The following is a 21,702-nucleotide window of genomic DNA, read 5'->3' as shown; positions in this document are numbered from 1 at the left end:
CCGGCCAATTGGGTTGGTCCGGGGGTGTGGCCTGCCCCATAAAGGCAGGACGCAGCCGGGGATCTCCCTCTTTGTCCGCCCACCAGCTGCTCCTGTTTTCCCACCCTCCCACCCCAAGAAGGTTTTCCTTCTTGGACCTTGCTATGGACCTCGGTTGGTCGCCGTTGAGGGGCCTGGTAGGAATTTTTCCACTTGGCAAATTGGCACCAGCCACTTGGTTTTTGCCTACCTCATAGCAAATTGTCACAACTTTCTGGGTACTGGCGGTTAGGCATTAGAATAGTTCTGTAGATGGAAAGAGGGGAGGTAGCGCCATCACGTGCCCCAAATATTGAAGGGTAGTCCGTTAAAGGATTCCGGGGGGCGTGGCCCTGTCCGAAGCCTAGGGAGGTTAGGGCCTAAGGCACGCCCCCTATCAGTGATCCCGGGAGAGTTCCTAGTTGGTGTGCATCAGCAGGACTCCCCCTATTGGTGGTTAACCCTTCCCAGATGTCGAGCGGACGGGCTGAAGTCAGATATACCGTGTTTTTCACTCTATAACACGCACCCGACCATAACACGCACGTAGTTTTTAGAGGAGGAAAATCCGTATGCATGCCACCTGTGGGCATTCCCTCCATAACACGCACAGACATTCCCCCTTAATTTTTAGGAGGAAAAAAGTGAGTGTTATGGTGCAAAAAATACGGTAGTTGGTTAGGTCCAATGCCTAAGCCAATACCGCTCATCACCTGTAACCAATAAAGTTGTGGCCTTTTTTAGCCCATTAACCTTAATAATTCTGTCATGTGTCATTATTTTCCAACTGAGGGGGTCGGGAACTCACCATTAACTACTTTTCCAACTAAGGGGGTTGGGAACTCCCCCCAGAGAAGGCACTTTTCCCAGGGCCTTCTCAAACCTAGAGCCTGTTCTGTTTTACAGTAGTACCTCGGATTAATAACTTTCTTTGTTCCAGAAGTCCGTTCTTAATCTGAAACTGTTCTAAACCTGAGGTACCACTTTAGCTAATGGGGCCTCCCGCTGCCGCCGCACAATTTCTGTTCTCATCCTGAGGTAAAGTTCTTAACCTGAGGTACTATTTTTGGGTTAGCAGAGTCTGTAACCTGAAGCGTCTGTAACCCGAGGTACCGCTGTATTCATTTCAACACCACCTTCACCCGTGGCAGCAACTAATAACATCAAATTCATCTAAAGCAATGTGAGGAAGGGCTTCTCTTCTCTTTGCTTTCTATTACATGTGCTAAGACCTGTCCAAAAAAACAAAGAAACCTAAAGCCGCATGTAACATGCCAAAGTTTATGAACTTGAATTCCAGTCTATTTTTAAAGGTTTGGGGCTAGCGTGGTTTTTTTTGACTTCACATCCAGGGAGCTTGGTGGAGCTTTTTATCCTTCAAGCTTTGCATTGCGAACCCAGGGGATGTGAACCCAAACTGAAAAAACAGTTTGTACAAAGCTCTGCGCGCTGGGACCTGCCAACTTTTGCACAGACTTTTTAGCAATGAGTGCATTGGCAGCTGCAGGGAAAATATAAAACCATGAACTGGACTGTAAAAATGCTGGCTTCCTGAGCTGCGCCAAGGCTTGGATCCAGTACAGGAAGCACCAAGGCAGGTTTGGGCAAAGCATGGGAAGTCCCAAGGTGAAACTTAGAGGAATCTGATACGTTGGAGGGACAGAACCAGACAGTTTGGACCGTGGGTAGGCAAACTAAGGGCCAGGGGCTGGATCTGGCCCAATAGCCTTCTAAATCTGGCCCGTGGACGGTCCGGGAATCAGCGTGTTTTTATATGAGTAGAATGTGTGCTTTTATTTAAAATGCATCTCTGGGTTATTTGTGGTGCATAGGAATTCGTTCATTATTATTTTTTAAATAGTCCGGGCCCCCACAATGTCTGAGGGACAGTGGACTGGCCCCCTGCTGAAAAAGTTTGCTGACCCCTGGTTTGGACATATGTTTTGAGCGCTAACTGTCCAAGGTCGACTCAAGGTAGAGCTTGGAATATTCCAGAATGTATTGGCTTTTGAGGCCTTAAGTCCTCTACCCTATGCACACTTACCTGGGAGTAAGCGCCATTGACCATAGTGTAGGACATGCTTCTGAGTATGGCTACATAGGATTGCATTGCACTGGTGGTATAGGGAAGTTTTTAATGTTCAATGTTTTACAGTGGTACCTTGGGTTACATATGCTTCAGGTTACATACGCTTCGGGTTACAGACTCCGCTAACCCAGAAATAGTACCTCGGGTTAAGAATTTTGCTTCAGGATGAGAACAGAAATCATGCTTCGGTGGCGTGGTGGCAGCAGGAGGCCCCATTAGCTAAAGTGGTGCTTCAGGTTAAGAACAGTTTCAGGTTAAGTACGGACCTCTGGAACGAATTAAGTACTTAACCCGAGGTACCACTGTATTGTGTTTTTAATGTTCTGTTGGGAGCTGCCCAGAGTGGCTGGGGAAACCCAGGGGCAGATGGGCAGGGTATAAATAATAAAATAATAATAATAATAATCATTTATCAGATAGGAAATGACCGGCCAGTAGCCATAGGAGTAGATGATTGAACAGCCTGCCTCTTTGTCAATAAATACGAGGAAAGAGTTTAGCTTACAACAGCCACAAACTTCCTATGAAATTTACGGCATGTAATGCCTTGAAAGAAAACATTATGAAAATGATATACAGGTGGTACATGACCCCAGTCAAGCTTGCTAAGATATATCATCTGTCTGATAATAAATGTTGGAAATGTAAGGAGGCTGAAGGGACATTCTTTCACCTCTGGTGGACTTGTTCAAAAGTGAAGGTCTTCTGGGAAATGATCTACAATGAGTTAAAAAAGGTGTTTAAGTACACCTTCCCTAAGAAACCAGAGGCCTTCCTCCTGGGCATTGTTGGCCAGAAGGTGTTAAAGAAGGATAGAACTTTTTTTATGTACGCAACTACAGCAGCAAGAATTCTCATCGCAAAACACTGGAAGACACAAGATTTACCCACACTGGAAGAGTGGCAGACGCAATTGATGGACTATATGGAACTGGCTGAAATGACTGGCAGGATCCGAGACTTGGAAGAAGAAACAATGGAGGAGGACTGGAAAAAATTCAAAGACTACTTACAAAAATTTTATAAGTTATATGAATGTTAAGAACTCGCATGATTTGGAAAAGTTAGCTCCAGCAATAAGATTTGATGGTATGAGAAATTAAGTTAGATTAATGAAAGGACTAAGGTTTAAAATAACATTACATCTGCACTTCGAGTAAATGGATAATAAGTAATTTAAACTTAAAATATAACTATTTGAAAGAACAAAAGAATGCATGAAACAAGGTTATAATTTGCTGATGTTTTTATTGTCAAGAATGCACGGTGAGGGAGACGTGGGGAAGTCCGGTTAGTTGTGGAAAAAAGTTTTGAAAAGATGATTTTTTCTTTCTTTCTCTTTTCTTTTCTGTAATTTCTTTGTATATCCGACTTTGTAACCCTATCTGGAAAAATACAATAAAAATATTTTTTTTTAAAAAAAAAAACAACAGCCACAAACTTCCAACCTCCCCAGGAAACTGCCTTGTGCATATAAATTAATTGTTTTAATTCAAGACTTCTTGTGCTTTTAAGGGATTGATGCGATGCAGCGAATGTGTCTCTTGATTGTTTCAAATATGGCAACTCTGCGACAAAACCCGTCAAAGTGAATTTGGGTTAGGAAGATGGGTTCTGAGCACTTGCTGGGGAAATTTGGTTGTACAAATGGCAACGTACAATGAATAAATCAGTCCGAGGAACCAAGCACTGCATTTGTTCATGGGGAAGCTGCCAAGGGCCAAGGGTGGATGGCAAAAAGGCAAATGTGGGCAGAATACCAATAGTATTTGCTGGATTAATTTCCATTCTGCACAGAGTATGAATAAGTGAACATTTTTGCTCCTACTTCTGTAGGAAGTTCTTCAGCATCCCCAACCTGAGTTTGACAATTCCTGGAACAAATCATGGCGGGTGAAGGAGGTGGTGTAGAGGGGCGAGACCCTGATCTCCTCTGTCCTGCCTGCGTGGTTATTTTTGCCAGATTCCCCTCCAAGCTGACTTTTGAGAGACAATTATTTTTTTTTTGGGGGGGGGTCTAGTGCTTGCCACTTTCACTGCCTGCCAGCCCCAGAAATCCCTCCATCTGTGTGGAAGTGGTCTGTACGACCAAGTGGCCCTGCGTTCGGCTGGAAGGAAGTTACCGTATTTTTCGCCCTATTGGATGCACCGGCCCATAGGACGCACCTAGTTTTTTTGAGGGGGGGAATAAAGAAATTTTTTTATCCCCCCCCCCGAAGCGCAGGGCGCGCTCCGTGCAGCAGGCTGCTATCCGCAGCCTAGGGAGCCCTGCGGGAACTCCCGCGGGCTCCCCAGGCTTGCTGATAGCTTCCTGAAGCCTGGAGAGCGAGAGGCGCGGTGCGCACCGACCCCTCTCGCTCTCCAAGCTTCAGCGAAAGCCTGCATTCGCCCCATAGGACGCACACAGATTTCCCCTTCATTTTTGGAGGGGGGAAAGTGCGTCCTATAGGGCGAAAAATATGGTAAGTGGCTTTGAATAGGATATGGGTGGTACTTGTAATTGCTTTGAGCCTATAAGCCTATCAGTGTGTTGAGGGCTGCTGCCTGTTGGATGACTACAAAGAAGCTGTATTATGGCTTCATAGTGTTTGTTGTTGTTTAGTCGTGTCCGACTCTTCGTGACCCCATGGACCAGAGCAGGCCAGGCACTCTTGTCTTCCACTGCCTCCCGCAGTTTGGTCAAACTCATGCTGGTAGCTTCAAGAACACTGTCCAACCATCTCGTCCTCTGTCGTCCCCTTCTCCTTGTGCCCTCCATCTTTCCCAACATCAGGGTCTTTTCCAGGGAGTCTTCTCTTCTCATGAGGTGGCCAAAGTATTGGAGCCTCAGCTTCAGGATCTGTCCTTCCAGTGAACACTCAGGGCTGATTTCCTTCAGAATGGATAGGTTTGATCTTCTTGCAGTCTATGGGACTCACAAGAGTCTCCTCCAGCACCATAATTCAAAAGCATAAATTCTTCGGCGACCAGCCTTCTTTATGGTCCAGCTTTCACTTCCATATATCACTATTGGGAAAACCACAGCTTTAACTATACGGACCTTTGTTGGCAAGGTGATGTCTCTGCTTTTTAAGATGCTATCTAGGTTTGTCATTGCTTTTCTCCCAAGAAGCAGGCGTCTTTTAATTCCGTGGCTGCTGTCACCATCTGCAGTGATCATGGAGCGCAAGAAAGTAAAATCTCTCACTGCCTCCATTTCTTCCCCTTCTATTTGCCAGGAGGTGATGGGACCAGTGGCCATGATCTTCGTTTTTTTGATGTTGAGCTTCAGACCATATTTTGCGCTCTCCTCTTTCACCCTCATTAAAAGGTTCTTTAATTCCTCCTCACTTTCTGCCATCAAGGTTGTGTCATCTGCATCTCTGAGGTTGTTGATATTTCATAGTGTTACTGGTCTGCAAGGCAAGGCATGCATCCAGTGGACTATAATATGGAAGCTGTTCCTGGCATTATCTTCTCTTGCAGGTGTTGAAATGGGTCGAAGAAGCCGTGCAAGCTTCCAAAGTCCATCTCTTATCGACAGACCACCTGACTTCATCTGTAAATGCTTGGCAAATCCCTTTTGATCCTAGTCTGAAAGAGGTTACAGTGTCCCTGAGTGGTCCTTCTCCAGTTATTGAAGTCCACGATCCTTTAGGTGAGTTATTAATGTCCCACTTTCTCAAAGTGTTATGTACTGAGTTGAATAGGATCCAAACTGCAGCAGTCTGATTGGTCCTAGAACAATAGGATTCAGAATGCAGCAGTCTGATTGGTCCTAGAACAATAGGATTCAGAATGCAGCAGTCTGATTGGTCCTAGAACAATGCAGCAGTATGATTGGTTGGCAGGAACCACCCAATCCTGCTCCAGATAGAAGTGAATCCACAACCTGATTGGCTTACAGTAGAATTCCGGAATTAGCCAATCACGTGCAGCCCATTGTGTAAATAATGTATATAAAGCAGATACTGTGAGGGGACTTTCATTCATTCCTCCTCACCACTATGAAATGAATAAAGAGCATGAAATCACTTTGCGACTCTGAGTATATTTCACAAAGGAAGAGCAGTGGTGGGTCTGTATTCTCCACACTTTAACAAACTGCAATTCCCAGGATTATCCCGGGGAATAAGTGACAAGAAAACAATTCACATTTGTAGAGTAGGTAGGTCTTTAAAGTGTTTGGGGCTCGCACAGCCACTGTACAGTTCTGGCCTTTACATTGAGACACTCTAGGTGACAAACTCTTAGGAAGCAATGCATGGGGCCAGAGCACAAATGTGTTGGGATATTCTAGAAAGAAGTTGAGAATTGGTCTTGAACAGGTTGGTAGGCAACAGAAAAATCTACCCAGCAACAGGAGCCTTTATAAAGGACATGTGATCAACAAGGGTCAGTGTAAAGTGTCAGTGTGTAAATGAGCATGAGTCAGCATTAATCTCTGGCCGGGTAGCTGGAAGAGGAAAGGACTATGTTCTTTTATTTGTATTTGACCAATGTAGATTTTTGTAAATAATAAAAATCCTCAATAAAATAGGAAACTGCTGCAAGTCTATTAAAAGCCCCTCTTCAGACAGAGAGTACAAGATTTACTAACTCTAGTGTGGATTGAAATGAGGCAGCAATAGCAGAGTCCCCACCCCCTGTCCTTCTCAAACTACATGTTCCATTAACCATGTGGGAAGCAGCCATATCATTGGCATTGTGGCTTGGGTAGAGAGGTCTCTCAACCCTTGTTCACTTCAAAAACTCAGACTTAGGTCAATACAAGGGGATGTGTTCCTTTGTGGGTAGGCAACTGTTAACTGCTACACATGCAAAAAGTAAGCATTTTGAGTGAAAGTGCGTGTGAGGCGATTGCGGTTGAAAAGTTGGATAGTTGTTTATTTCCTTGACATCTGAAAGCATGAGGAAGTCCATTACAAAGGAGATATAGACAGGGTAAAGAGGTACAGAGGAGTTAGGGAACAAAGGAGGAAGGCTGCCCTAACGCGAGAAAGGCTGAGAAATCAGGAAGATAGAAAGGGAAGAAAGAGAGAAAGGTCTAGGCCAGCTATTAACCCCAGTTGCAAGCCAGGAGAAGAGAAAGGGGAAGGAAGAACTACGGATTACAGGAAGACTGTATGTTTACTTTAGAACGAGTTCCTTTGATGATACAGGGTAAGTCTGAACAAGGTCTCCAACCCAGAATTTCATGCCTGTTTTATGCAATTTTCTCTTCCTGCCTGTCATTTTTGGGAGATTCACCGATTTGTAGGAATTTAGTCTAAAGCAAGATGGTTCAATGTGAAACCTATAAGAGTTGACAGAATCAGCTTTCGTGCGATTCCGGGTTTTGCCAGAATGTTTAGAAAACTGGGGCAAAGCCAAAATAGCCAGATTGGTTTGGCTTGTGGTGTACTGAATATCTCTGCACTGATCATTGACAAGAATCTCACGCTATTAAGTACCAGGTTTTCAAGGCATGTGGATGTGGGGGGGGGGGGGGACGACGACAAGGAGTTAAGTCTGAGCATTGCTGAGATGACTTAAAAATAAAATGCTTATTCCTTCTTTGCCTGTGTTGCAGGTAAGCCCGTAAAGAAAGGATCTGGCTTGAATGAGTTGCTGAATATTGAAAATTCTGCAACAGTAGTGAACATAAAAGAACCAGCGCCCGGAACGTGGACAATTAAGGTGATTTTCCTGAAGAAAAGATGCAGTCAATTTCCTTCATGCATGATGCATTTTTTAATACAAAAGCTGTGTTAACAGGGTTCCTGCAGTAACATTTGATCACACACAATCCTTATAATTTTGGATGAGGTCCTCTTTCTTCTCTCCCACCATGGTTTGGGGCCTTATGCTAAAATTGGCTCTTTATAACTGTTGGTTTTGGGGATTCAGTGTCCCCCTAAGTCCATTATTGGTAAGAGAAAATTGAGTGGAGGCAGGATCCAGTGAAAGCAAGGAAGATCTTACCTGGCCAGTATGTCCATTCCTTTGAGATGATACATACCTTAGTTCTTGAATCCAGGTCACAGGCATACCCTATTCATACACGAAATATGCCCTTTAAGACAGGATTTGTAGGTGAAAATAACTACTGGGAAAGGTTTCTCCAAGGTATTTCCTTCTGCTGAGGAAATACTTGGGGTCATCAAGAGTCAAGATGGCTTCAGGATTGCTCTCCTGTACTATTTCAGATGTGTGGGTTTATATACTTAAGTATGTGTGCTTACCTTGTGCACTTACAAACATTTTGTTCTATATTTGAGCCCTTAGAATTTTTATACAGTGGTGTCCCGCAAGACGAATGCCTCGCAAGACGGAAAACTCGCTAGACGAAAGAGTTTTCCGTTTTGGAGGTCCTTCGCAAAACGAATTTCCTATGGGCTTGCTTCGCAAGACGACAATGTCTTGCGAGTTCCTGTTGGTTTTTTTCCCTCCCCCCCCTTTTCTAAGCTGCTAAGCCGCTTATCAGCTGATCCGATCAGCAGATAAGCCGCTAAAAGCCGCTAATAGCGCTAAAAGCCGCTAATAGCGCTAATCCGCTGATCCTTCAATGGGCTTGCTTCGCAAGACGAAAAAACCGCTAGACGAAGAGAATCACAGAATGGATTCTTTTCGTCTTGCGAGGCACCACTGTAACAGTAATGAGAGGACATTTAACCCCTCATTTTGGAAATGCTGTGACCATCGTAATGAGATGCTCTAGCATCTAGGATTGCTTTCATCTGATTTTTGAACCTTTGCACAGCTAAAGTCAAGATGGCCTGGCTCTAAAGAGTAGTAGCCAGCCCACAGTTGGCTGCTTTCTTTACAGAAAGGGGCTAAAAACCCCACAGTGGTTGGGATCAAAGCTGTCACGACACTCGCATGTCTGGCAAGGAAAACAGGAGATTAAATTTAAGGAAATGAAGCCCTAAGTTGGGAATTTTGATTCTGTGCCTTGTAGCTTCTTTGGGATGGAGGTGGAAGCGTAAGTGTGGCCTGTCACCACCCCAAGGAAGCAGAAGATATGTTGTTGATGTGCATATTAAGCAAATCCTCGTATAACTTGCAAATGTGATGTCCTCTGCTGTGTACTTCTGAACAGCAGGAAGTCCTCTCCAGACGATAATTGTGGCCAGTGCTGAGGTTCCAAAAGGGAGGTACAAGCATGACAGAATTATTCCACACGCCATGGCTGCCTTGTGCTCTTAGGATTGCACAGGTTCCCAAGCCAACTCTTCTAAGCTATAATTACTTAAAGGCTTCTGTTGGTGAGCTAGGCCTCCTAACATCCCCCTCTTCCCACATACATCAGTCTTCCTGTAGGAAACACTCCTTTAAACATCACAGCCAGCTCTGCAATACAATAAATGGTGGATCTGGAGGATCTCAAACGTTTGGGTTTCTCAGAAGGGAAGGGGGGGAATTGAGCTTCTCTGGAGTAAATGAAAATGCAGCACAGATGGGCAGCCAGGTTGATGAGGATTTGCTGTCCCCGCCGTGAATCTGGAAGACAAGTATGGGCTACATGTTTGCATATCCTGCCCTCCCACCTTAACTGTGGCCAGATGTCAGCACCAGCACTAAACACAGTTAAGTCTAACCTGGTTCCTCGTATGTAGCAGATTTAGAATCCTGGTTAAGTGAGAAATATAATTAGCTATGTTAAAGCGGTGCACATGTACCTCTAAAGTATAGATAAGGTCAGATAGCGTGATGGGTTGTAATTGACTCGCCTCCGCTGAGCATCAAGGTGAAAGTGGATCCACGCTCTTACCTGGGAGGGTTGCAAGATGGCAGTAGGGATGTGGGTGGTGCTGTGGTCTAAACCACTGAGCCTCTTGGGCTTGCCAATCGGAAGGTCAGTGGTTTGAATCCCCGCAACGGGGTGAGCTCCCCTTGCTCTGTCCCAGCTTCTGCCAACCTAGCAGTTCAAAAGGCAGTGCAAGTAGATAAATAGGTACCACTGTGGCGGGAAGGTAAATGGCATTTCCGTGCGCTCTGGCTTCTGTCACAGTGTCCCGTTGCGCCAGAAGCGGTTTAGTCCTGCTGGCCACATGACCCTGAAAGCTGTCTGTGGTCAAACGCCGGCTCCCTTGGCCTGAAAGCCAGGTAAGCGCCACAACCCTATAGTCTCCTTTGACTGGCCAGGAATCCTTTACTTAACTTTTTTAGAGGCAGGAGATAACTGTGCTGGCATCCATCTGTCTCAGGACAACAGAGGAGTGTTTCCTGGAAGGGAGAATTTGCCATGGAAATGAGAGGAATCTCATGATCTCACAACCCATTATCAGCCAGTTAATCATAGTTAGGAAGACACTGATTCTACATCGGCTCCAAAAAGAAAGAAAGAGGAGAGCAAGATAAATCAGACTTGTAATCTGTATAAAATCAGCATCAAAAGATGCTTGGCAACAGTTATTCAAAAGCTTGGGATGATTTAAGAGAGCATTGGTACCCTCTGCTAGCTGCACTCCAGCTGTTGACCTCAGGAACCCTGGGATGGAGAATAGTGAGTCTGTACAGCAGCCTCACTGTAGCTGGTGTCACTGATCCTGTAGCTGGAGTCAGTCAGCATAACGCCCTCCCAGGCCAGGTGGAAAAAGGCCTGCAAGGCAAGGAACAGGTCTTCCAGGACTCACAGCCAAGATGACAAAATTTCCAAAAGTCTGATTCCTGTGCTTCAGAAAGTCGCACAAGCAGTAAAGCTTGACTTAGTGAAATTCCTAAATTATTGGTGTAGGAACAGAAGAATGAGATGTGAGAGCCATGTAGCTAAGATGGAACCACCAATTAAAACCTTTTCGCACGCAAAGTTTGTTGCTCTAAGTTCAGACGGCATGACTCTCACAAGTCTTTACTGAGTTCCTATACCAATATTAGGAACTTTCACCACTGTAACAAAGCCAGGTTTCACTGCCTGTGCTTTCTGATTGATGTATGGAACAGCACATGAATCTGACCTTTGAAGAGTTTGTAAGTAAGCCATTTTTAACTTACCAAATGTGTGGTCTTTGGACTAAGAGAAGAAGGAAGTTTTGGAAGGAACTCACAAGGGCATATTTTAAAGGTCTATCAAACTACTTGGATGCATATTTTGTGATTTTAAATCTCTGCTGGGGTTCTTTCACCAAGGAGAGCTTGCCTGAGACCTGGATTTTGGCATCAAGGAATTATCCTTTTATATTTTTAATTTTTGCTTGCCACCAACAGGGAAAAGATGCAATTGCATATGAACTCAAAGGGCAAACAAAGCAAAACATAAAGGCCTTACTGTCTTCTTGTTGGAAGAAACCTTCAGGCCAGTCAGGTTTAAATGGACCATTTGTTTAAGGATAGAAAGAAATGGGGGGGGGGGGGAGAACTGAATCTGAAATAAACAGGAAGTATTTGCAGTTATTGGCTACAGTCCCACACATAATAATGTGGCTAAATCTCCCACTGATTTGAGTGAGAGGGATGCAGTTGTAACTGTGTGCAGGATTTCAACCATTGTGAATAATTCAGTTCTCTGCTGAATGTTGTATTTATTCAGAAGGTGACTGTGATAGTGATTCTTGCTATTCACACACAGCTTCCCAAGCAAATTTCATCCGATTAAGTGAAAAGCCATGATAATACAAGACAGAATCAACCCAGCTTAATGAGTTACACCCTTTGAAGCCTCCACGAAATATAAAGCCATCTGTAGCTATAGTAACTTATAAACAAAATATAATACTTTCTTAAAACTAAACAGCACACTAAGCCAGACTGCGGTTTCATATATTACAAAAATGCATGAAATCCAGTGTATATGAGACCTTTTAATTTAATTTTTGGAAGAATAAAATTCCTATGACTTTAATTGCTTCTTGTACATTAATTGAAAGAGTTTTTCTTTCGTTATAAGGGGTGGGTGGGTGTTGCTTATTCGTAAAAATGCTGACCAGCGTTTTTAGGCCTTGTGGATAGAAATCTGAATGGTTATAGTTTTAAACTCTCTTGTCTGTTGCAATCAAGTTCATGCTAAACCAAAATTAGCATGAGGTAAGGTAACCTAACATTGCTCACATGAGGTTTGAATAGCTCAAACCTGTATCCAGTGTTTCAACATTGCCTCAATTCCGTCACCACACAAGCCGTGGTTTAAAAAAAGCTCAACTGTGGTTTGGTGTGACATCAACAAGCCATAATTGTTGTTGTTGTTTAGTTGTTTAGTTGTGTCCGACTCTTTGTGACCCCCTGCACCAGAGCACGCCAGGCACTCCTGTCTTCCACTGCCTCCCGCAGTTTGGTCAAACTCAGACTGGTAGCTTCGAGAACACTATCCAACCATCTCGTCCTCTGTCGTCCCCTTCTCCTTGTGCCCTCCATCTTTCCCAACATCAGGGTCTTTTCCAGGGAGTCTTCTCTTCTCATGAGGGGGCCAAAGTATTGGAGTCTCAGCTTCAGGATATGTCCTTCCAGTGAGCACTCAGGGCTGATTTCCTTCAGAATGGAGAGGTTTGATCTTCTTGCAGTCCATGGGACTCTCAAGAGTCTCCTCCAACACCTGGAGCAGGAACCGGCAAGCCACTCTAGTATCCCTGCCCAAGAAAACCATGATTAGAGCTGCATTTAATATGAGGTCTCCCATTTTAGGTAGCACAGTTTCGTTTACCATCTCAAAGATTCTGCTAATTTCTATCTCCTACTGCTACCCTGTACTAGGGATGCTTAAGTTTGTAACATAGGAGTATTGGCCAGGATTCAAGCACTTGGGAATGCCTAGTGAGTTTTCAATATTGCCACTCAAACTGCCGACCATACTTCCCCTCCTCAGTTTTGTATCACAAACTGCTTTTGAGAGGACTCCCTGTATCAAAAGTGGCTTTTAGAAAATGAAGGTTAAAAGTCCCCACACACCCCACCCTACCAGGCATGTGGAAAAACTTGTGTAGTTCTTTGGGATCCCAGCAATTACACAGAGCACGTTAATTCCCCTGTTAAGTTTGCATTAAAGCTCTGAAATCAACTGATGAAGAAGAAAAGGAAATTTACTTAAAACGTTTAATCCCATTATAAATTTCCTATGCAGATGTTGTATAAAACTGCAAAAAGAGATCTGTTGTCACTGCTGCCTTTGCCCAACTAACACTTAACAGCTAATTATCACATGATAACAGGAGTCCTTTTGGCCCTCTCTTAAAAAAAAGAAAATAAAAGAAATAATGTTCTTTAATCCATTGATCTCGACAGCAGCTGGCCTATGCCAGAAAACCCTCTGGGTGGTGATTTTACAGAGGTGAAAGGCTAAGCAATAGAAATAAATATGGCCTTTCCAATAAAGACAGACTGATTTGTCAGGGTGCCTAGAGGGAGTGAATTGCCTAAGCAGTAGTTTTATGGAAAACAACTGTTTCTTTTCATATTTGCTGAGCATCGTTTTTGCTAGACAAAACAACTGAACATATTAATTTCTTTTTCTAACTTGATGTGATTTAATAATGCAGTGATCAGGGCTTCTTCCGCATGTTAGGACTAGATCGGGATTTGAGGCTTCAAAATTAATCCTAGTATAGCCAGGAGTCCTTCTCTTGCAGTTAGTGGATGGCCTGGTTTATAAGTCATGGTAAGCCAAACCATGACTTAGCATGAGTGTGCAAGTAATCCGGCTCCTTGGACAGAGATTGTGTCTGTTCTGCACCTCTCTGTTTGTTTTGCTGCTGAGCCATGCTGAGCTGAGGTGTGGCTCCGTTTCAAGTGCTGTACGAACCCAGCCTTGTGGTTCAGCTCTCTCCAGACTAGCCACACATGGTCAACCAAGCTTTGCTAAGCCAAGCCATGGTTTAGTTCAGCATAATCCCAAACCGGAATCAAGATTGCCGGAAGAAATATCAACAACCTCAGATATGCAGATGACACAACCTTGATGGCAGAAAGTGAGGAGGAATTAAAGAACCTTTTAATGAGGGTGAAAGAGGAGAGCGCAAAATATGGTCTGAAACTCAACATCAAAAAAACGAAGATCATGGCCACTGGTCCCATCACCTCCTGGCAAATAGAAGGGGAAGAAATGGAGGCAGTGAGAGATTTTACTTTCTTGGGCTCCATGATCACTGCAGATGGTGACAGCAGTCACGAAATTAAAAGACGCCTGCTCCTTGGGAGAAAGGCGATGGCAAACCTAGACAATGTCTTAAAAAGCAGAGACATCACCCTGCCAACAAAGGTCCAAATAGTAATTGCTATAGTTTTCCCATTAGTGATGTATGGAAGTGAGAGCTGGACCATAAAGAAGGCTGATCGCCGAAGAATTGATGCATTTGAATTATGGTGCTGGAGGAGACTCTTGAGAGTCCCATGGATTGCAAGAAGATCAAACCTATCCATTCTGAAGGAAATCAGCCCTGAATGCTCACTGGAAGGACAGATCCTGAAGCTGAGGCTCCAATACTTTGGCCACCTCATGAGAAGAGAAGACTCCCTGGAAAAGACCCTGATGTTGGGAAAGATGGAGGGCACAAGGAGAAGGGGACGACAGAGGACAAGATGGCTGGACAGTGTACTCGAAGCTACCAGCATGAGTCTGACCAAGCTGTGGGAGGCAGTGGAAGACAGGAGTGCCTGGCGTGTTCTGGTCCAGGGGGTCATGAAAAGTTGGACACGACTAAACAAAATTTAGCAGCAAAACAACGCGAGAGGAGTGGTTGTGATCTCCCACCTGGGAGCTTGCAATATATATGCTAAGCTCTTGTTTGCCTCAGCATGATGTGAGAGGCAGGCCAAGACGTGTGACTTTCCCCTTACTCCCTTATAGGAAGGAAGTTGAGCAGCTGGGGGAGTGGTGTAGGAAAAACAACTTACTCCTTAACTTAAAGAAAACCAAAGAGATCATTGTGGACTTTAGGAAATGTAAACTGAATATTCAGCCACTTATTATTGAGGGGAAGTGCGTGGAACAGGTCTCGGTGTTTCGATTTCTGGGAATGGAGTTGAGAGATGACCTAAATTGGGGAGAAAACAGCAAAGACCTGGTGAAGAGAGCACAGCAGAGGTTATATTTTCTGAGAATCCTCCGGAAAAACAATCTCTCAAAGGACCTGTTGATGGCATTTTACCATTGTACTGTGGAGAGTGTATTAACTTGTGGTCTGTGTGTGTGTAGTTTGGGAGCTGCATGGCCATGGAAAAAACAATGCTATCCAGGGTTGTAAAGACTGTGGAGAGAATAATTGGGTGCACTCTTCCCACCTTGGATCAAATCTATGCTTCCAGGTACCATAAGAAAGCTGCAGAGATGACATTAGGAAGAACTTCCTGACAGTAAGAGCTGTTCGACAGTGGAATTTGCTGCCAAGGAGTGTGGTGGAGTCTCCTTCTTTGGAGGTCTTTAAGCAGAGGCTTGACAACCATATGTCAGGAGTGCTCTGATGGTGTTTCCTGCTTGGCAGGGGGTTGGACTCGATGGCCCTTGTGGTCTCTTCCAACTCTATGATTCTATGATTCTATGATCTCTTTCAGCTTCTGCCTTCTGGAAGAAGGTACTGGGTTATAAAGACTAGGAGTAGCCGCCTCAGAAACAGTTTCTATCCAAATGTGATTTTGGTTTTAAACGCAGTGTAAGGAGTCTCTATGGGAGTATATTGTATTTGAAAATGGGGTATCAGAGTTTTTAGGGGGCTTACCAGGTTGGGATAGCTGGGATAGCAGGCTTGTTGGTTTTGAATGTCTTATAGATTTTTTTTCAATTTTGTTGTTCTGTATGGGACAATGACAATAAAGATTATCGTATCGTACCGTACCGTATCATGTGTGCTTAAACTTTGCCCACAAACAGGTCAGGCGCTGGCTGAAGGGACTAGGAGCTTAGCCCCTCACCAGCCCAATGCAGCCATGTCACCACTGCCCATCCTTGTCACTGAGCCCCTGGGCTGCTCCTTTTGAATGGGAACCAATCTTTGTTCCCATCCACAGTGTGAGACCACCATCTTTTTACTCAAAATGCAGTGTCCCTGGCCTGTAGATCTGAAAACAAAACAAAAAACCAAGCTATAAGCCTATGATATGTATAGAACTATAAAATCTATAGATTTCATAGATCTATAGGCTGGGGCATTGCGTTTTGGCCGTTGCAAATATAAGCTGATCTTGGGAGGGCGATAAGTGGTTTTGCTGCTGTCACTGGGCTGCAGCAGCAGAAAAACTACTTCATGGTAACAGAGCGCTCTCTCTCTCTCTCTCTCTCTCTCTGTGTGTGTGTGTGTGTGTGTGTGTGTGTTTGGTACCGTAAGTAGCATCATGTTGAGGACCTGATGGTCAGGCCCTGGTAACCAATACACTTTGAATTCCCGATAGCCTTTAGTCTTTTATTTTTCATGTATGTTTCTTGCAGTCCTGCACTCACCTTGTTAACACAGAAATTGTCTCCATTATTTCACGGAGACATTGATTGCACAGTAGGATCGCAGCCCTAACACAAAACAGATTCAACGAATACCAGCTCTTGGGGACTGAAAAACTTCGCATGCTGATCACAATGAAATGTTTTGCAATATTTTCTCAGACATCAAGTAGCGGGCGGCATTCTGTTCGTATCACCGGTCTCAGTACTATTGACTTCCGGGCTGGGTTTTCTAGAAGTCCAACATTAGATTTCAAAATGACTTCCAGCAGACCAGTGCAAGGTTAGTAGTTCACATTTGAATCCTATTTACCTTTTCGGAGTCGTCTCCTGTCTAAAGGATAATTAAACAATATCCTCCCTGCCTCTCCCCCACTTGTGTAAAACACTCAGCGCCTAAATGATGCTGACTTCTGCTAATATGTGCTTGGTCCCTGTTTTTCCCCCAAAGGTTGTTATGCTGTTTCTGATTGTAATTTGTATGTAGTCAAGGTACCGTATTTTTCGCTCTATAACACGCACCTGACCATAACACGCACATCGTTTTTAGAGGAGGAAAACAAGGGAAAAAATATTCTGAATGAAACAGTGGACGTATCATTTTTGTGCTTCATGCTGTGGCCACAGACATGTGATCTGATGGTGAATTTGGGGTGACCCAATGCAAAAATCCTGAGAATCCCTGTGGATCCATGCTTTGTAACCACGTTTTTGCACCATTGCAGCCCCAGGCAACAGTGGGTGCGTGATTTTTTTTTTGGGGGGGGGGACAGGCTGTAGCCATGGACATGCTATGTGCTCTGATGGTGAATTTTGGCTGACCCAATGCAAAGATCCTGAGGATCCATGTGGATCCATGCTTTGTAACCACGTTTTTGCACCATTGCAGCCCCAGGCAACAATGGGTGTGTGATTTTGGGGGGGCAGGCTGTAGCCATGGACATGCTGTGTGCTCTGATGGTGAATTTGGGGTGACCCAATGCAAAGATCCTGAGGATCCATGTGGATCCATGCTTTGTAACCACATTTTAAGTGGGGAGGGAAGGAAAAACACAGAAGGCTAAGAATGCAGGAGAGGGCTATAACGTGAGGAAAGGAAGGCAAAAGTTTCCCCCCATCCACCCACCCAAGCCAGCCAGCGTGCGCTCTCTCTCTCTCTCTCTCCCTCCCACCAGCATGACAGAAGAAAGCATTTTAACTGCATTAAGAACTATTTAGCAGCGAAACCTAAGCTTTGCCATCCCTTAAGAGGTACAGACACTGTAATCTTCCAGATCGCATGAATTTACAGGCAAAACACTGTTTAAGGATTTCATCCTTTTAAATGGAAGAAAGCATATTTGAATGCTGTGTGTCTCCAAAAACAAAAAGCAGGAAGTCAAATCAGAATTTTAAGCCGAACCTGTAATCTCTCTTCCCTTCACAAACATTGTTCCCTCCGGAGCAGGGAGAGGATAGAGCGACGCTCTGCTCTCCTCTCTACTTGCCTGGAGGGGAGGGGCTTTCCCTGCTCTTTGTTTGGACGCTCTGCTCTCCTCTCTACTTGCCTGGAGGGGAGGGGCTTTCCCTGCTCTTTGTTCCGTTTGAGCAAACACAGCAACGAAACAGAGCAGGGTGGGCAGTAAGACCCTGAGGCAGAATGAAGGAAAGCAGCTTCCTGTCTCACGGAGCTCCCTTCTCCCTGAAGCGCGGTTTGATTTTTGCCTCATTTTTCGGCTCCAGGGACACACATTCGCTCCATAACACGCACAGACATTTCCCCTTCCTTTTTAGGAGCAAAAATCTGCGTGTTATAGAGCGAAAAATACGGTACTTGCTCTCTAGCTGCTATATGCTGCCCTGGGATCTAGTGAAGGGCGGCCGATAAATCCCCTTCAAAAAATCAACACAACTGAGTAAATGCGAACGATATTGGAATGTTTGTATTTGCATTTTGTCCATAGGGATACCTACCTACATTCTGCTAAATACTACCGGGATCCATATTCCTGCTAGAGTGGACCGACTAGAATTGCTAAGCATCACTGGAGAACTTCTGAAGACCGTTCCGGTGAAATATTTCCCTGACAGGAAACCTTATGGAATCTGGAACATTTCTGAGTTTATTCCACCGAACGAAGCCTTTTTTCTTAAAATTACTGGTTATGACAAAGACGATTACCTTTTCCAGAGAGTCTCAAGTGTTTCGTTTTCTAACATTATTCCTGGTAATTATATATATATATTTTAAAAAGTTTTGCTCGCTATTTGAATCATCTTTCTCTATTTAGGGGATGATTTGGGTGGGGCGAGGTTGTCCAATGCCCATCCATACACCTAGTCCCCATGACACACAAAAGTGCTGTTTTAGCAGTCATTTTAGGGTGGGGTGTAGCAGTGCCCTCAACATGTGAGAGCACCTCACATTTGTGGACATAGTTGCAGGGTCACTGGTGATTACCCACAATTTCCCCAACCTCACCAGCACCTCTTTCCACCTCATCCCCATCCTTCTGCGTTCTGCCCCAACCCCCAACCCCCATGATCTGCTGTTGTCTGTTATATTTGCAAGAATTGTATTTTTTTTTTTGCTTTTGTTCTAGATGCTCCCAGAGTAAGCATGCCCAAGAAAACCCCAGGCTATTACCTGCAGCCAGGTCACATTCCTTGCCATGTAGCCAGCCTCATACCATTTACTGTGTATTTTAGCAGAAATGGGATCAAGCTGGGAATGGAACGGTTTTTCAAGTAAGTAGCCATTTCTCAATTTCGTTGTGCAACAACGGGGTTTCATCCAAATAAATTATAATAATAATAAAATATTTATATACCACTCTGTTATAAAGATATATCACAGTGGTTTTACAACAATATAAAAACATAAAACCAAACATGAAATCCTACAAGTTAAAAACAAATTAAAAGCAGAGTGAAATTAAAACCAAACATCAATAGACCACTGAGGGGGGATGTATACACTTGTTGGGGCAGAAGGATTTTCAGCAGGCATTTAAAAGTTGACACAGAGGGACCCTACAGCTAGACATTTTGAAAACCTGTGGGGTAATATATTTCTTTAAAAGCTAGTGTGTGCTTTGAGTAACAGTGATGGTGGTGATGGTGATGGTGATTGAAATTTCAATAGGGTAATGATTGAATTTCAGTAGGGACAAACATAAGATTCTATAACTTAAAAGGTAATGGGACCCCTGACCACTAGGTCCAGTCATGACCGACTCTGGGGTTGTGGCGCTCATCTGGCTTTATTGACCGAGAGAGCCAGTGTACAGCTTCCGGGTCATGTGGCCAGCATGACTAAGCCGCTTCTGGTGAACCATAGCAGTGCACGGAAACGCCGTTTACCTTACCGCTGGAGTGGTACCTATTTATCTACTTGCACTTTGACGTGCTTTCGAACTGCTAGGTTGGCAGGAGCAGGGACCGAACAACGGGAGCTCCCCCCGTCGCAGGGATTCGAACTGTCGACCTTCTGATCGGCAAGTCCTAGGCTCTGTGGTTTAACCCACAGCACCAACTTAGGCAGCAATAATAACAAGCTGCACAAACACAAGATGGGGGATGCCTTGGTTGCCAGTAGTACATGTGAAAAGGATCTAGGGGTCTTAGTAGACCACAAGCTGAATATGAGTCAACAGTGTGATGTAGCAGCAAAAAAAAGCTAATTCTATTCTAGGCTGCATCAACAGAAGATGAAGAAATGTAATAGTACCACTTGATTCTGCCTTGGTCAGACCACACCTGCAGTACTGTGTCCAGTTCTGGGCACCACAATTTAAGAAGGATATTGACAAGCTGGAACATGTGCAGAGGAGGGCAACCAAACAGAAGAATAGCAGGAATGAAAACCTGTTTGTGTAGTAGTTTTTTCTACTTCCAAAATGTAGAAAGTGTGTGGCCCACATTCTTTTGAGGGTATCATTCTGTTTGGCAAGCTGACATGCTTGTGCAGAGGGAACATTTGTAATAGTGTGACATAGAATTCCACCCTATATAATTAATCAATTAGCAGGCTGCGTTCCTGTAATGCTGTCCTGTAAACTGCTGTCAGTTTTATCACATAATCTTTTTCATGAAGTTCCATTAAGTCATTGCAAGCACATACTTCACCAGTTCAGTAATTCGGGTCTCAAACTTTAATGACCAAATTGCTTGTTTTTTCTCTTAATTTCCCCCATATCTTGTTACATGACTGTGGAACAGAGCAGAATATGTTGATGCATTCACAAAATAATCTTCAAGCCAAGGGTTACTGACTAAGAGCTGCATCTTAAGTAATGAGATTTACATTGGCTTTTTTCCTGTTGCATGGAGAGCTTGCAGTTACGTATGCGTTTTAAAAGGATTGATCAAGTTCCATAGTATACTAGTCTCCCTTGATTTAGGATGAAGGCAGACATAACATTTTAATAGTGTGGGCACAGTGAGCCCTTTACAAACTTTATAACACATATAAAATACTGCGGGCAGCGGTTAGATATACTGTAGTAACCATGTAATGTTGTGCTGGATATTAAATTTAGCATGACTGAGCTTTACTTTCGCAGTGCCCCAAAGCAGGTTTGCTTGATAATATTTAAATGATGTCTTCAAATTTTGGCAATGGCTTCTCAGCTAGCATCAATGTAGCCGTAACACTGCAGTGGTACCTCAGTTTACGAACTTAATCCTTTCCGGAAGTCTGTTCTTAAACTGAAATCATTCTTAAACCGAGACACACTTTTCCTAATGCGGCCTCCCACCGCTGGTGCCCTTCCACCGTTCGGATTCTGTTCTTAGACTGAGGTAAAGTTTGTAAACCAGGACACTAGTTCCAGTTTTGTGGAGCTTGTAAACCGAATTGTTCGTAAACCGAGGTACCACTGTAGATTGAAAACTTCAAAAAGTTTTCAGCTGGAGCAGAATAAATGCCATGCATGACAGCTAGCCAGTGTGCCAGTGTGGTGTAGTGGTTAAGAGCGGTGGACTTGTAATCTGGGGAACCGGGTTTGCGTCTCCGCTCCTCCACATGCAGCTGCTGGGTGACCTTGGGCTAGTCACACTTCTTTGAAGTCTCTCAGCCCCACTCACCTCACAGAGTGTTTGTTGTGGGGGAGGAAGGGAAAGGTGAATGTTAGCCGCTTTGAGACTCCTTCGGGTAGTGATAAAGCGGGATATCAAATCCAAACTTCTAACCAGTGTTTTAGTGCAAATGATTAGCACAGCATCAGATGATCACACTATGTATTGGTATAATTATATATTACCTGTGCTGCAAACTGAGTGCATTGTAATGCCA

The 21,702-nt window shown here is 44.1% G+C and overlaps 1 protein-coding gene across 4 annotated transcripts in view; it reads left to right on the top strand.

The window, feature by feature from the left end:
• HMCN1 (hemicentin 1) overlaps positions 1-21,702 on the top strand; it is a 329,394-nt gene that overhangs the window by 74,619 nt on the left and 233,073 nt on the right. For all 4 annotated transcript variants that reach the window (XR_014008183.1, XM_081194243.1, XM_081194242.1 and 1 more), the window contains 5 exons: positions 5,573-5,744; positions 7,659-7,765; positions 16,590-16,710; positions 18,371-18,634; positions 19,010-19,154. Coding sequence is in view for 3 of the 4 variants with exons in the window: in XM_081194243.1 (XP_081050369.1) it covers positions 5,573-5,744; positions 7,659-7,765; positions 16,590-16,710; positions 18,371-18,634; positions 19,010-19,154 (809 nt within the window). In the remaining variant the exon portion in view is untranslated. The remainder of the gene's footprint in view (positions 1-5,572; positions 5,745-7,658; positions 7,766-16,589; positions 16,711-18,370; positions 18,635-19,009; positions 19,155-21,702) is intronic.

The sequence above is a fragment of the Podarcis bocagei genome (assembly GCF_964188305.1).
Source record: "Podarcis bocagei genome assembly, chromosome: 5".
In the NCBI taxonomy this organism is placed as follows: domain Eukaryota; kingdom Metazoa; phylum Chordata; class Lepidosauria; order Squamata; family Lacertidae; genus Podarcis; species Podarcis bocagei.
The sequence above is the reverse complement of the archived record's forward strand: the minus strand, read 5'-3'. Positions and strand labels throughout refer to the sequence as shown.